The following is a 13,762-nucleotide window of genomic DNA, read 5'->3' on the forward strand; positions in this document are numbered from 1 at the left end:
TGAGGATTTCAGTCTACACAAGACTCCTTTGTCATTCTGCTTCCTTACCCTTTGCATTTTGTACTTATCCAATGATATGACGATTGTTTGTACTTTCGAATGTGTGTGCATAGGGTATTTTGTTTCTAATGTTTAGGGTCTAGCCGGCCGTCTGGTTAGACTTCTGAGTGGTTTCATAGGTTTTCCATTCACCCAGTTGCACCACCAATCTTATGGTTGCTAATCTGTATACTCATGCGCTTTTGATCTCTAGCAGTGCGCCCATCTTTTACTGACACTTAAACCTTTGTGTTGTCAAATGTTTTGAAACACACATAACTTGCTGAATTGACTCATGAGTTTCAAGATGGCCGGATGAATATTTTTTCATCCCAAATCCACCCAATTACATTTTGTAAAATTCGAAGTGTGATTGACATGATTCACAAGTCGTCAATTGTGAATTAAAACACAGATTGTTAAACCTTTAAATCCTGTTTTATACCTTTGTTTCCGATAATTTCTCTAAACCTACTAAAAGAAGTTGCCCCAAAATGAAAGGTTATGCTTTCTGGGTAATTTCCTCCTTACATGCCTAATTTGGTGTAAATCCGTTCTGCTGTTTTCCTATATCTTTTGGCGAGATGTACTAAAGGAGCTAAAAAGAGAAATGATCAACTTTTTTACTGCCCGTTAACTTTTTTCTCCTATGGACGGATCTTCACAAAACTTGGTATGCCAAAACATAATAGACTGCCAAGTTTTGTGCAAATCCGTTTATGGGGTCTAAAGTTATAGGCAAATCAAAAAATGCTTTTACAATGGAAAATGTATCTTAAGCATAACTCAAAGCACATTGTAACTCCACAACAGAAGATACACTCACCACAGCAAAGATGCTGGTGAAAATTTATTGTGATGCGTTTGACCCAGTTTATGAGTATTTGCACTATAGGGTGGCAGGTCATCTATTTCTAGCAACTAACCATTTTTATACATCTGCTCCAGTGCTACTTTGGGTGACTTTATAAGAATTCCAGAGAACACAAGGCAACACAGCAAAAAATAGGTTTTAAAAGCTCAGGCATACTGCCGGATGTTAAAGGGGCCATCTGGTGAATGGTGTCACAATACGTTTGGAAACACCCCCAGACATCATCAAAACAAAGTCACAATCTGTAATATCTATTGTTAGTGATGCGGGACTGGTAAGAAAACTTTTTTTTTATACACTGGCCCCTTTAAAGTTAGTCTCATTAAAGATTACTTACAGTTGTTCTACACAATGGCCAACAAAACTTTCCAGCTACTGACCTTCGACATCTGGTCCAGGTAGAAGTCAATGAGATCCTGTAGTTCCCCTCCTGGTTTCTCCCGATGTTCCTTGATCTCTTTCTTTACGTAGCTGTTCATTCGCTCTATATGCGCAGTCAGTGTCTTGTAAGGTCCTAAGAAATTTCGCGACACCCATGGAAAAGCATTGTGCACCTGCAGCGAACAAGAAGGCTCCTTTACAAATGCTTATCATCTTAATCTGTTATAATACTGCATGAAAGTGTATATTATGGGTAGCACAGACTCAAGCATTATTTTTTTTTTGCCAGAGAGGGAACTCAGTCACAATGATGTAGTTTCCCATGGCAGGGGGAAGGCTGAGCACCTTTCAATACCCCTTGTCACCATGTTTTTCCTGGAGGCGCCGGGACGCCCCATTGCTGGGGTAGCTGTTGCGCTCTACCAAACCCAGAATAGGTGGAAGGCATTCAAAAACAGATACTTGGCTGCCTATCCAAATTAGGTGGGTGGACATATAGCCAAACCTCCTACCACTGTGGAGATGAAGAAGTGTCAAGTGATGTCAAACTGTTGTTCACCCGAATTTAAATCAAGCAGACGTACAATAATCTTGGCGGGAAGTGAAAACTATCGCCGTTGAAGTAAATCAGGCCCTAAGTTCCCTCCAACAAGCACTACAGAAGTGGCCTAGTTAACAAACGATCTGCAATATATAAGCATCTGTGAAAGTTGGCTTCCTTACCTGACTCAAGTTGGAGCCCAGGAAATACGTGATGTAATTTGAATCTTCGATCAGATGATGGAACGAGCTATCGTTGAGGTCAAAACGATGCCCAAACGCCAAAGAGGAGATCACATTGGCAACACAACCCCCGATGAGGGAAGATGGATCTAAGGGAGTCCCTGGGAAAAGAGAAGACACCATCACGTGTTCATGCAACTCCAGTTTCTGTGATCACAAATGATCAAAAATGACAAGATACAAAATGGATGCCCTTCTGCAAAAACACGAATGTCACATTTTTTGTACATTTGTTTAAACAGACCGCCTATTCACAGTCAGGGACTTCATTACATCAAATTAATAACAACACAAATTTACTTATATGGCCTGATTCCCAGCATAAACTTTTGTGTAAGTTTACCCTATTGAGTAAGTTTACTAATTTTTGGTATTCATGAACTACACTTTCATTGTAACTTACAGTTTTGCAGTATGTTCAGCCCTACACATGGCCAATTCCTGGTACGACAACATCTTCCCATAGAAAAAAGCATTCGCAAAGCCAATGGGTCTGGCATTGTTGCTAGCCTTTTGGAAATTCTTGTTTTGTAATGGTTTTGAAATCTTTATTGTTCGGGATCTAGAGGGTGTTCATCAATCTAAAAAATAAATTGACTAAAGGCAAAAAATTTTTGGTCTCAAACAAGCACAAATTACCATAGTACTCCCCGACACTGAAGGGAGGTACTTTGCATGTGGATGTAAATCTTGTTAAAGGGCAACACTCCATAACTCATAGTGAATTCAGGGGGCGCTAGGTGGCGCACGAGCGGAATGGCCGCGATTCCGTGAGGCTCCGGCTGTCCGGCTTTTTATCCTAAAATTATCCTGTTCTACGTCCCGCTGAGACGACATGGACTGTTGACCCTGTTCGACTTAGGGCCAGTGGTGCCTATAGACTGCTTGCATCAACTGTCCTGCGGCAACTGGAGGTGATATTGCTGCAGTCGATACGCCTGCGAGGTGACCTGGTGCTGCTGTGGAGCTCAGAGAGAGGAGCGGCTGTTGCGGGAGCACCGCGGTCTCCATGTGGTGAGCGGGCCGCACGGGGTGAGTGCTCGGTCGCCTGTGCGCGGCTGACTGTGAACGGCTGTGGGAGTAGGAAAACACATTGCTGGACTCCGGCGGGCTGTATTGCGGTCTCAGCACATCGTGTGCCTGCAGTGGTCCGATGCCGACGGGTGGAGGAGTGCAGACGCAGCGGGGCATCGGCCGCAGTTCTAACATGGCGGCGGCCATCATGGAGGCCCGCGGGGGTCGCGCCTAACAATGGCTGCTTGGATCAGTGCTCCTTGGCCCTAAATGATGCAGATCTGACGGTGAGGACGAGTGGGCAATTTATCCTGTTCTTTGTGCCTGCCGAGTGACTGGAGCGCGTGGAAGACAATAAGCGGGCAATACGACTCCATTACAGGGTGTGGGACGTGTGAGTGCGCTCACCAGACCCCTTGACCTGGAACATACCTGAGAGGTGTCAGGGGCAGAAGAAGTTGTTGCCCGATACTGGCGGGAGGGAGCTCAGAAATACTATAACGGGAGACTTCTGGATGCTGTTGGCGGATGGTTCTGGACCTAACGCTCCCGAGAGACTTATAAAATGGCGGCGACCACAGTGGGTGCTTGAGCTGATCACCCTGCAGGTAGTTAATTGACTTCATGCTGCCTGGCGATCGTCGCAAGTGCGGCGTCTGCCTCTGGGGCTGACAAGCGCAAAGCTGAAAGTACGAGCATATCTTTTACACTGTGAGCAGTTTGGATTCCTGAAGTCATTCGAAAGGCGTTTGCCTAACATTGCTGGAGTGTGGGAGCTGACGGGAGTGACGCTGCGGACATTTTGGCATGGATTGCGAGGTTTGCTGCTTTGCTGCCTGGACGGGTCTCTTGTGAGGAGTTCATATACAGTTAGCCAGGTCTGTGCTGAGGTGGCAGGAGGGGTGCACCATGGGCAGGCTGGATTCTCGCCAACCGCGCCTCACATTCGAGGCTAAAAGAAACCAAAAAAAGACGCCTGAGGAGGAAGAGACTAGGTCGATGGAGGTGTCGTCTGATAAAAACACTGCTACAGACAGCGAGTTGCACAATATACTTACCAAAATGCGGCAGGGATTTGCAACAATAGCGGATACGGTAGATACGCTCACGACTCGCATGGATAATATCACACGCAAGCTGGACAACCATGACACCCGGCTCAAGGAGGTAGAGCAGCGGATCTCTGACACTGAAGATGTAACGGAACAATTGAAAAAGGCTGTGACTCAAATGGACAAGCTCATGCGAATCATAGATGCCAAGAACGAGGATATTGAAGCTTGCAGCCGCCGTAACAATGTCAGAATTTTAGGTGTGCCAGAAAGTACCAACACGGGGCGCCTAGCTCCATTATAGCGCCCCTTCTTAATTATCGGGATCACGATGCGGTCCTGAAGGTGGCAAGAGAGAAGAAACAACTTCATTTCAGCGGAGTCCCATTCACCATATTCCCGTACTTCACGGTACGGGTCCTAGAAGAGAGACGGAAGTTCAATGGAGTAAAGCAGAAGTTGCGGCAGGAGCAGGTGGACTATGCTCTATTGTATCCTTCGCGTCTACGCATCACCCACCAGGGAACGCAAACTATCCATACTACGCCACAGTCGGTGGAGAAATTCTTGAAGATGCTAAAACGGCGTAAAAATGTCCCGGATGAACAAGAAGGACTGGAAGAGTCACCACTGTCGGATGTTGAGTGAGAACATGCAGTATCGAAGGGATGTAACCTGTGGGGTTGTGGATGTGTGATCACTGATGTGGAATAGCTGTAGGACTGACTACCACTGGAAGACTGTAATGTATAACAGAGTTTGCTGACTTGGGTTTTAGTGCCTGTTGTTGAGGATTCATATACAAAGTTTGTTATGGGGGAAGTAGCATGTTTCGTGACCTTAACCGGACACCCTTGCTGGTAATGGGGACTAATGAGAGCTGGCGGTTCCCTGACTGGAAGCAAGGTTTAAGTGCGTCATCTGGAGGTACACCCGAATGGGAATACACCTATTGCATCATGGTTTGTTTTTTTTTTGGGGGGAGTAGGGTGGGAGGGTACATGGCTGACATGATTGGGATGCTTCAGTGGGAGGGGGGTGGCGGGGTTGGGAAAGTTTTTTCCGTGCAGGGGAGGCAGGTCATGAGTGCGGTCCGGTTACAAATAATGATGTGGAGAGGCAGAAATGTGCCCGATTGTGCTACAGGGCAAATTTATAGCATGCAAGAAACAGGATGGCAGGGACAGGGAGTGACTTGTCCTTAAAGACCATGACATGGAATATACGAGGGCTGGATGATGCAAGGAAAGGCAGGAAAATTATGGCATATTTGGAAAGACACCAGGTGCACATCACACTGTTCCAAGAGACATATCTCCATTCACAGGCTCACAACACGTTTGCTAGCAGATGGGCGAGTGTCCGGTTATATTCATCATACTCGGCTTATGCTAGAGGCACTGCCATACTGATTAAAAAATAAATACAGTTTCTGGTTTTGGGAAAGGTACTTGATCCCTCTGGGAGATATGTTATTGTATGGGGAGGAATGGGGACTGACACTGGGACTATAGTGAACTGTTATGCCCCCAATGTCGATACGCCAGAATTTTTTACGGCACTGTGGGGTCGGATTGTAAATATTGGATCTATGCACATTATTTGGGGGGGGGGGATTTTAATGTTGCCATGATACCAGCTCAGTATAGGGCGGATGGAGTCGCACACTACAAGAGCCGGTCTAGAGAAGCCCTGCAGGGTATTATGGAAGAGGGAGGATTACTAGATAGCTGGAGATTTGTTTATCCACTGCGGACTGAGGGGACACACTTCGCGTCTTACACTGGCACATGGGCACGAACATATTCTGATCATAGTCCTGTATTGGTAAAGTTGCGCATGCCCGGATGTGACAGACCTAGGCCACAGTGGCGTCTTCAGCCTGACGCATTGTTGGATGAGGTATTCAAGGTGGAACTTGGGGAGGAAATTGCTGGGTTTTTCCCCGGCAACAAGGGATCAGTTGACAGCGTTGAGGTTGTGTGGGAGGCATTTAAGGTCACGGTCCGAGGGTACTGTATTTCCAAGAGCTTTGGGGTCTTTCCAGATATACAAAGGAAGATACATGCCTTGGACCGAGAGCTGAGAGGGCTGGAGGCCCTCATGGTGCATGGGGAGGCGAGACAGGCACACATGGAATTTGGGACCAAGCTGTCAGAGTATGAGGAAGAGGCAGTGAGGGAGGCTAAGTTTCGGGGACAGCACTAGATACTGTAAAGGAGAAAGACCAGGGAAGGCATTGGCGGAGATCACTAGGAACCTACGTTTTAGTAACACCATATTGGAAATTAACAAGCCAGAGGGAGGGACATGCCAAGATACTGCGGGAATCTTGGAAATATTTGCGTCGCATTATGGTCAATTGTACACCACGCAGAATGTGGGAGAGGTGTAGTTTGAAAACTTTCTGGGGGATATTGCCCTTTGTTGGTTAAGTGACGTACACAGGACATTCCTCAGTGCCCCGTTAGAGCTGGATGAGATAAGGGAGGCGATAATGTCACTCAAAAACGGGAAAGCACCGGGGCTGGACGGTCTCCCCGCTGAATTCTAAAAAATGCTACATTGACATTATGGCTCCTGTGCTCCAGGAGGTGTTTGAAGAGTCGCTAGAGGTGGGGATCCTGCCCCGCTCGATGCAGGAAGTGGTGATTACTTCCCTCTTGAAGCCCAGGAAAAATCCCATTGGCTGTGACTCCTATCGTCTGTTGTCATTGATTAACTGTGACGCAAAGATTTTAGCTAAAGTGTTGGCCACTCGTCTGTCCCTCCTGATGACAAAAATCATACTCCCGGATCAGGCTGGATTCGTCCCCGGCAGATCTACTACCCACAACTTGCGCACTCTTTTCTCCCTGCTTCAAACTGGCGCCTGACTTTCCTGTTGCTGCGATTTTTTTTAGATGCCTCAAAGGCATTCGATTCGGTTGAGTGGAAATATTTATTTGCCGTTTTGCAGAGAATGGGTTTCCCCAAACTATTTATATCTTGGGTGCAACTACTATACACACAACCTACAGCTCAAGTCCTTATTAATGGGCATCTCTCCACCTCACTTACTATAACGCGGGGTACTAGGCAGGGGTGCCCGCTCTCCCCTCTTCTTTTTGCCATGGCAATAGAACCCCTAGCATGTCGGCTACGTCAGCTCCATCGCGATAGCGCGTTTAAATGCTTCGAGCGCCAAATTGCGATCTCCCACTATGCCGATGATTTAACGCAATACGTTATAGACCCGCAACAAAATTTAAATCCTCTACTGCGTGAATTTGTGGTATTCGGTAGATTATCAGGGGTGCCAATCAATTGGGGCAAATCTCAATTCTTCCCACTCACTCCTGCTGTTCCCGTATTCCCCCTGGACTTTGCCCTAGAATGGTGCCATTCTGACCTTGTTACTTGGGGATCCAGGTGTCTAGAGCCAGGGAGGAGACGCTTCGACTTAACTGTGGCACTGCGATTACTAATTTGACCTCCAACCTTACACAGTGGATCTCCCTTCCCTTATCCATGGCTGGTAGAGCCTCGCTCATTAAAATTGTGATATTGCCACGTTTTTTATATTTCTTTTTAAATGTCCCTTACTATCCGGGTGCCTTTTTCTTTAAGACATTGCGAAAGAAGCTGATTAGACTGTTCTGGGGTGGAAAACAGCCGCGGCTCAAATGGTCGGTTGTGGCGCAGCCTTATTTAAAGGAGGCTTTGATATCCCAGATTTTGAAGATACTATATGAGTGCGCAGGCCCATTAAGCCTATCACTGGATGGCGCCTATGCCTTTTATGCCCCAAATAGCAGCGGAGGACTGGGTGGCGCATCCCCTAACCCTGAGTGGCCTTATACATGGCCCAGATGAGGCCTTAGAGACACCACCCATGACAGTGACATGCACGATTAATGCTTGGAGGCGAATAGCGACACTGTTACAAACTACATTGCTATATTCGGTGCGACTGCCACTAACCTACCATCTCAAACTGGTGTTGTTGCAGGAAAAGGGGTTCCAAATGCTCTGTCGGCGCCTCAAGGTCCTTACATGGAGCGATCTGTTCCTGGAGGGACAATTTCGGTCCATGACTCTGTTTTTTGGGGCTACACGTCCCACATCACTTGAGATTTTTTATTATGTTCGGCTGCGCTAGGGAAAGAGGGATATCTTACCAGATTTTCCTCAGGAGCCAGAGAGCCTCTGCACTGTATGTTGGGTTCCGCAAACGTGACGCACTTGGTATCTAGTATTTATGGTAGCATTAGGGAGCGGAGACAGGGGTTTGAACGGTCAGCTTGTTTACGATGGGGCGAAATTCTGGGCGGGGAGGTTACTGATGCACAGTGGAGCTATTGTTGTGGGGTCACAGCCAATATATTAGCTAGCTGCAGACTCAAGATTATTCATTATAGGTTCTTGCAGAGACTGTATTATACACCGGCTAAGAAATATAGATTTAAATTATCTGACAATGATAGATGCGAACGATGTAATGGGGCAGGGGCTGGATTTTTGCATCTGGCGTGGGAGTGTCCTGCTGTGTGGGGATACTGGTCGCAGGTGCACAAGGCTTTGGAGGCCATGGTGGGGAAAGGGATCCATTGCTAATGCTGTTAGGTTATACTATGCAAACACCCAAGCATTGCAGAAAGTTCCTAGACATTACCCTACTATTGGCTAAATGGCGAGTGGCATGCCGCTGGGGACGGGGGAGGGCCCCGAAGTTTAAGGACTGGCTCACTGATGTCATCTATTGTCAAGAGCAAACTTCCATTTATGCTGAAACACAACCGCTGGCAAGTAGGCCTAGAGATATTTGGGAGCCACTAAAAACTTATCTTGTGAGCACTGCAGGATCGGATTCGGAGGGGTCGTACATGGTAATACCCCAGATAATGGACACATGGAGGGAGTTGCCGCAATGTCATAGCTTGTACTTATTGGCCTATGTTATGTTATTGTGGATGTGCTGTACGGAGAGTTGTGAGGTATATTGTATCGGTGTCAAGAAAAGTGACTGTTTTGGGACCCTTGATACAATGCTCTATACTACTATGGAATATCTTTTTTCCCTGACAGAATGTATATATATATTCAGCTAGCACTGTGACAACTGACCTGATTTGCTCTGCCCATGTTCGATATGTCCTCCTAAGACTGTACATTGTAATTGCTAGCAATGCCATGCACAAACTATTATCATTGCATGCCTCTATTTCTGATATCTGATGTTGCATATTATGGACCACACGAAAATGTACCTCCATGTACTTTTGCAAAATAATACAAATGAAGTTTAAAAACAAAAAACAAAAAAACTCATAGTGAATTCAGCCAACGGCTGAAGTGGACTGAAGCATTGCCCCTTGATGCATGCTTGAGTGGGTAGGAGAATTTGTGAGGGCTACAGCCGCAGACAGATGGATGAAGTGTGGCTGAAAACCCCTATAACTGTGTCATCAACATAATTTTAGTAAAATCAAAGGGTCTTAGTTAACACAGACCAAAAAGGCAAATGGTTCTGCCACTAACTACCAGCCTCTTGCCTTGAAACAAGAAAGAATAAAAGCAAGAAAAAAAGCAGGAAAGGAAAGGAAAGGAAAGGAAAGGAAAGAGAAGGGAAGAAGACAAAAAGAAAGATGGAAAGAAAGAAAGAATGAACGAAAAATAAGAAAGAAAGTAAAATGAAAGAAAGAAGAAAAAGAAAAATGAAAAGAAGAAAGGAAAGTAGGACATAAAGAAGGCAAGAGAGAAATGAAGCAATAAAGAAACAAAAAGGGTAGAGTGAAAGAAAGAGAGAAAGAAAGAAAAGCTCATAATAAAATTAATTTTCAAAAAGTGTTACAAATTAAAATGATAAAGGCTGTTTTTTACTGTCGGTTTGTGGACTGCACACTTGGTAAAAAGAAGATAACGTAATACAGAACAGTTTCAAATGGAGGCTGTGAAATGCCAGCAGTCAGATAAACAAAGGACACCCCAAAAGGAATTTACAACAACATTGGCAGGAGACAGGAACTGAACGTGGAACGTGGCCTGTGCTCACACCTAGTATAAAGCATCTTGCTTTCATCTCTGGTTCTAAACATAAAGGTAACACTAAAGTATTTATAAAGGTAAAAACAAAAACACTGGGACTGAAGGGAACTACTTTGTGTGCTGATGTGCTAATTGTGAGAGGGAAAAATGCAGTCACTCAAAGTGAAGTTAACCAGTGGCGGAAGTAGGCTGACCCACAGCCCTATGCTGTAGTTGGCAAAAGCAAAATGTGAATGACACAACCTCAGACCAATGGATGAAAAGAGGTGGCTGAAAGCCCTCTTAAGTAACCATATTATACATGTAACTTTAGTAAAAGCAAAAGGTCTTGCCTAACGCCAGACCTAATAATGGAGGTACGGACTTAAAATATAGCCCTGTAGGAATGAGATTAAATTAAATTACATTACTTGAAATAGTTAAAAGTAAAAATAAATATAAATGAATGTTAAAAAACAAAAATAGTACATATTTATTATTTACTTATAGAATAATTTTAGAAGCTAATTTGAATACATTTTAATGAAAATAAACACATTTTAATGAATTCTATACATGATATTTAATACTTATTAACGCATGTTAAAAACATTTTTTTGCTGTAGTTCAGAATTCATTTTTTAATTTAAACAGAATAAAAAAAGAGTTACATTTAATATGTTTCCATTGACTAAAGTTTTAATAACAAATGTATTTAATAGTGCTGTATCATTTGTTGTTTTGTTCTACTTTTAAAGTAGTTACATAAAATGAATGTATATTAATATTTAACTTAAAATTATTTGTAATATTTATTTTTTTAGTTAATTTTTTTAAAACATTTTCTCTATACTTTACTATAGGGAGACTTCACAGTCAGGGAAATCATCTCCTCATGGTAAAATACATGGAAGAATAAAATAGTGTATTTTACTCAACAAAAAAAAAACCAGCACATTATCAACTTGAAAGTCTCTGATTCAGCCTCGTCCAACCCTGTTGGCTACATCATTATTCTGCTGCTGGTGTGGATGGCTCCTGTGGTGGTCAAGATGTTCAGTGGGACAACACAAGGATGGTGTCTTGGTGTCTTGGAGTGGGATCCTGTATGAAAGGGCTGCTGGAGCTTGCTGAGTAGTGTAGTGTGAATTGTTGTGCCCATTTCATGTTATAGCCTTGTTCCACGCATATACTGCAGCTGTCCCGCCAAGCATATTACAAGTTTCCTCTCCACCCCTTGTGCCTCTGTGCCCTAAGATGCATTCAGTGGGGAACAACTTGTGCCCCCCCCCCTGGGTGTATGTACCACAGTTCCTGCACGGCATGGACTTTATAGTCAATGCCGTGCAGGAACTGTTTTTGGGATTCGTATTGCAGTACTCATTTTCAGGGCACCTCTGTTGGAACGTTAAAAAAAGCCCACAAGAAACACTTGTAATCTGGCGGGCGACCTGATCACGGGTTTGGTGGTGCGGCGGCAGGGCGGACACAGAGCGGCATTGCCAAAATCCTAATCAGGCCCATAGTGTAAGAGCATGGAATAAGCTTAGTAGGCCTGGCTTGGCTAGGCCTATTTTTAAGTGACGCTAATTTGAATCCAGACAGCTCCGTCGAGAACGACTATGCTGCTGCGGAGAAACAAATTGTATAAACCTTCAATGCAGTCATTTCTTTAAAAGAAATTAAACCATTTGAGTTATGGTACAATCCCTCGCTCCGTGAGTTAAAATAATTGTGTAATAGGGCAGAAAGGAGATGGCGTATTGTCTATAAAGGTGAGGACAAATAGGTTTTCAAGGCAGCCTTAGGCAAATACAAAAATGTAATTATTTAGGCAAAAGCTGAATTCTATGCCATGCTATCTTAGTGGCCCGAATAGTACCAAGAAGGTGACAGTTATTAAAATCATATCTATTATGTCTTCCAGATGACAGTTCAGTGGGCCGCTGAAGATGGGTGGCATGTTGAGGCCTAGATTTGTCTGTTAATTTCTTTACGCTGACACTGTGGGTGTTTTCGGGCCTCATTCTCCTTCCTTTACGACGTGTTATTTGTGCCAACCTCAGGTGAATCGTGTTATGTTAAGACAACGCCATTGACATGTTTTATGCTATTGATCACAATGTTTTAATGTTGTTGAAAATAAGAAATCACATTAATTAAAAAAAAAAAACATTCATGGGTTCTTCTTGTGATGTATATTCCACAGAATGGCTGCAAAGAAGTTTCTGCTGAAGAAATTAAAGGTATAGTAATATTTAGCTGTCTGGCCTGATCAAAGAGACAGTTAAAATGTGTAGAGGAACTATTGATTGATCTGCAAATTGGCAATTTTCTTGTTTTCTTTTGGCATTTCATGAAGTATTTGTGACTAATTCTCTTTCACTAATAATGTCCTTATAAATGGACAATATTTTTTTTATCAACTGAACAAATGATGAGTGATGGTAAATCAGATCTCTCTGCATGACATGGGCACATGCAACCCAATTGAAAATGCTTCATGATCAGGGAAAGGAATGGAGTGTTTTATAGGGTGACCACCTCCAGCCAGATCATAGACGTTTGTTTAATAGCCAACTGCATTCTGGGTGTTAGTCTAACACCAGTGAAATGAATAACTTTTAGGTGAAAAACTAGGCCTGGAGACAGTGTCAGCAATGACCAGTAATCAGGTGGTCACGCTGGTGTGTTATGAAGTAATATAATGTCTAGTGCAATGTTGCTACTTATGAGGAAATTGCAAAGTTCTCCTTGCTTGATTGACACAAGAATTGTAATGTTTAAGATAATGATTGTCAAAAAGGGGAAACAACAAATGCTGAAGGGTGTTGTTTGCATAGTGCCCTGAAAGAATGGTCATGGATTCTGAACTGGTTTCATACAATTCATTATTGCATTCTAGATAATCATCTTTTCATGAGTGAGAAGAACTATAAGGATGATGATTTGGTTTGCATCTCGGTGTACTTGCTGAGGAAGGTTCCCCCTCATATGTGCCCACCGTCTTGCCAGTTGAGCTATGTTAATGTTTTTTGGGTATCCACATGGTCTGTTATACATAAATATAAGTACCAGATATCCCATATGTAGGTGCTGGAAGGATTGAAAGGAATAATGTAAAATATATTTAATAAATCTATTCTAGTCATTAGGTCTGTGTTGGCAGCTCAGCTGTCTGCATGACCTCTTGCTGTTCATATATATAAAGAAGACTTTTGTCAACCATTGGCTTATTTAGATTAGCCTCTTTCAATCATTGCCTTGGGATATTGTCATCATATCTTAAATCAGCTCAGTGGGGTATTTACCTCTCACCGTGATTCTACACAGGAAGCAAGAAAGCCAGCTTACATTTTGCAATACATCATGGAAATCACAACTAGGTCTAAGTGGCTGGAATTTTGAAACACCATTGAGCGGTTGAAGGAAGACTATGGAATGGTCAAAGTCAGACATGTGGTTGAATTCTTCAGAGAAATTCACAACGGTGGGCAGATTACGAGCCAGAACAGAATAGGACTGGAAGTGATCCAGAGTACCTTTGATTATAAGGACTAGTAGCTTGGAGGTTACCACTCTGCCTCAATCTTCATTTGAAATGGGAGAGTTT

At 43.7% G+C, this 13,762-nt stretch overlaps 1 protein-coding gene across 1 annotated transcript in view; it reads right to left on the minus strand.

Moving 5' to 3' along the window:
- Window positions 1-13,762, minus strand: part of LOC147684182 (cytochrome P450 2J2-like) — an 88,059-nt gene that overhangs the window by 42,232 nt on the left and 32,065 nt on the right. The window contains exons 4-5 of the mRNA XM_086944595.1: window positions 2,018-2,178; window positions 1,294-1,467 (exon numbers count right to left, since the gene is read on the minus strand). Of these exons, the coding sequence (XP_086800721.1) occupies window positions 1,294-1,467; window positions 2,018-2,178 (335 nt within the window). The remainder of the gene's footprint in view (window positions 1-1,293; window positions 1,468-2,017; window positions 2,179-13,762) is intronic.

This window comes from Lissotriton vulgaris, chromosome 11 (assembly GCF_964263255.1).
Source record: "Lissotriton vulgaris chromosome 11, aLisVul1.2, whole genome shotgun sequence".
Taxonomy (NCBI): Eukaryota; Metazoa; Chordata; class Amphibia; order Caudata; family Salamandridae; genus Lissotriton; species Lissotriton vulgaris.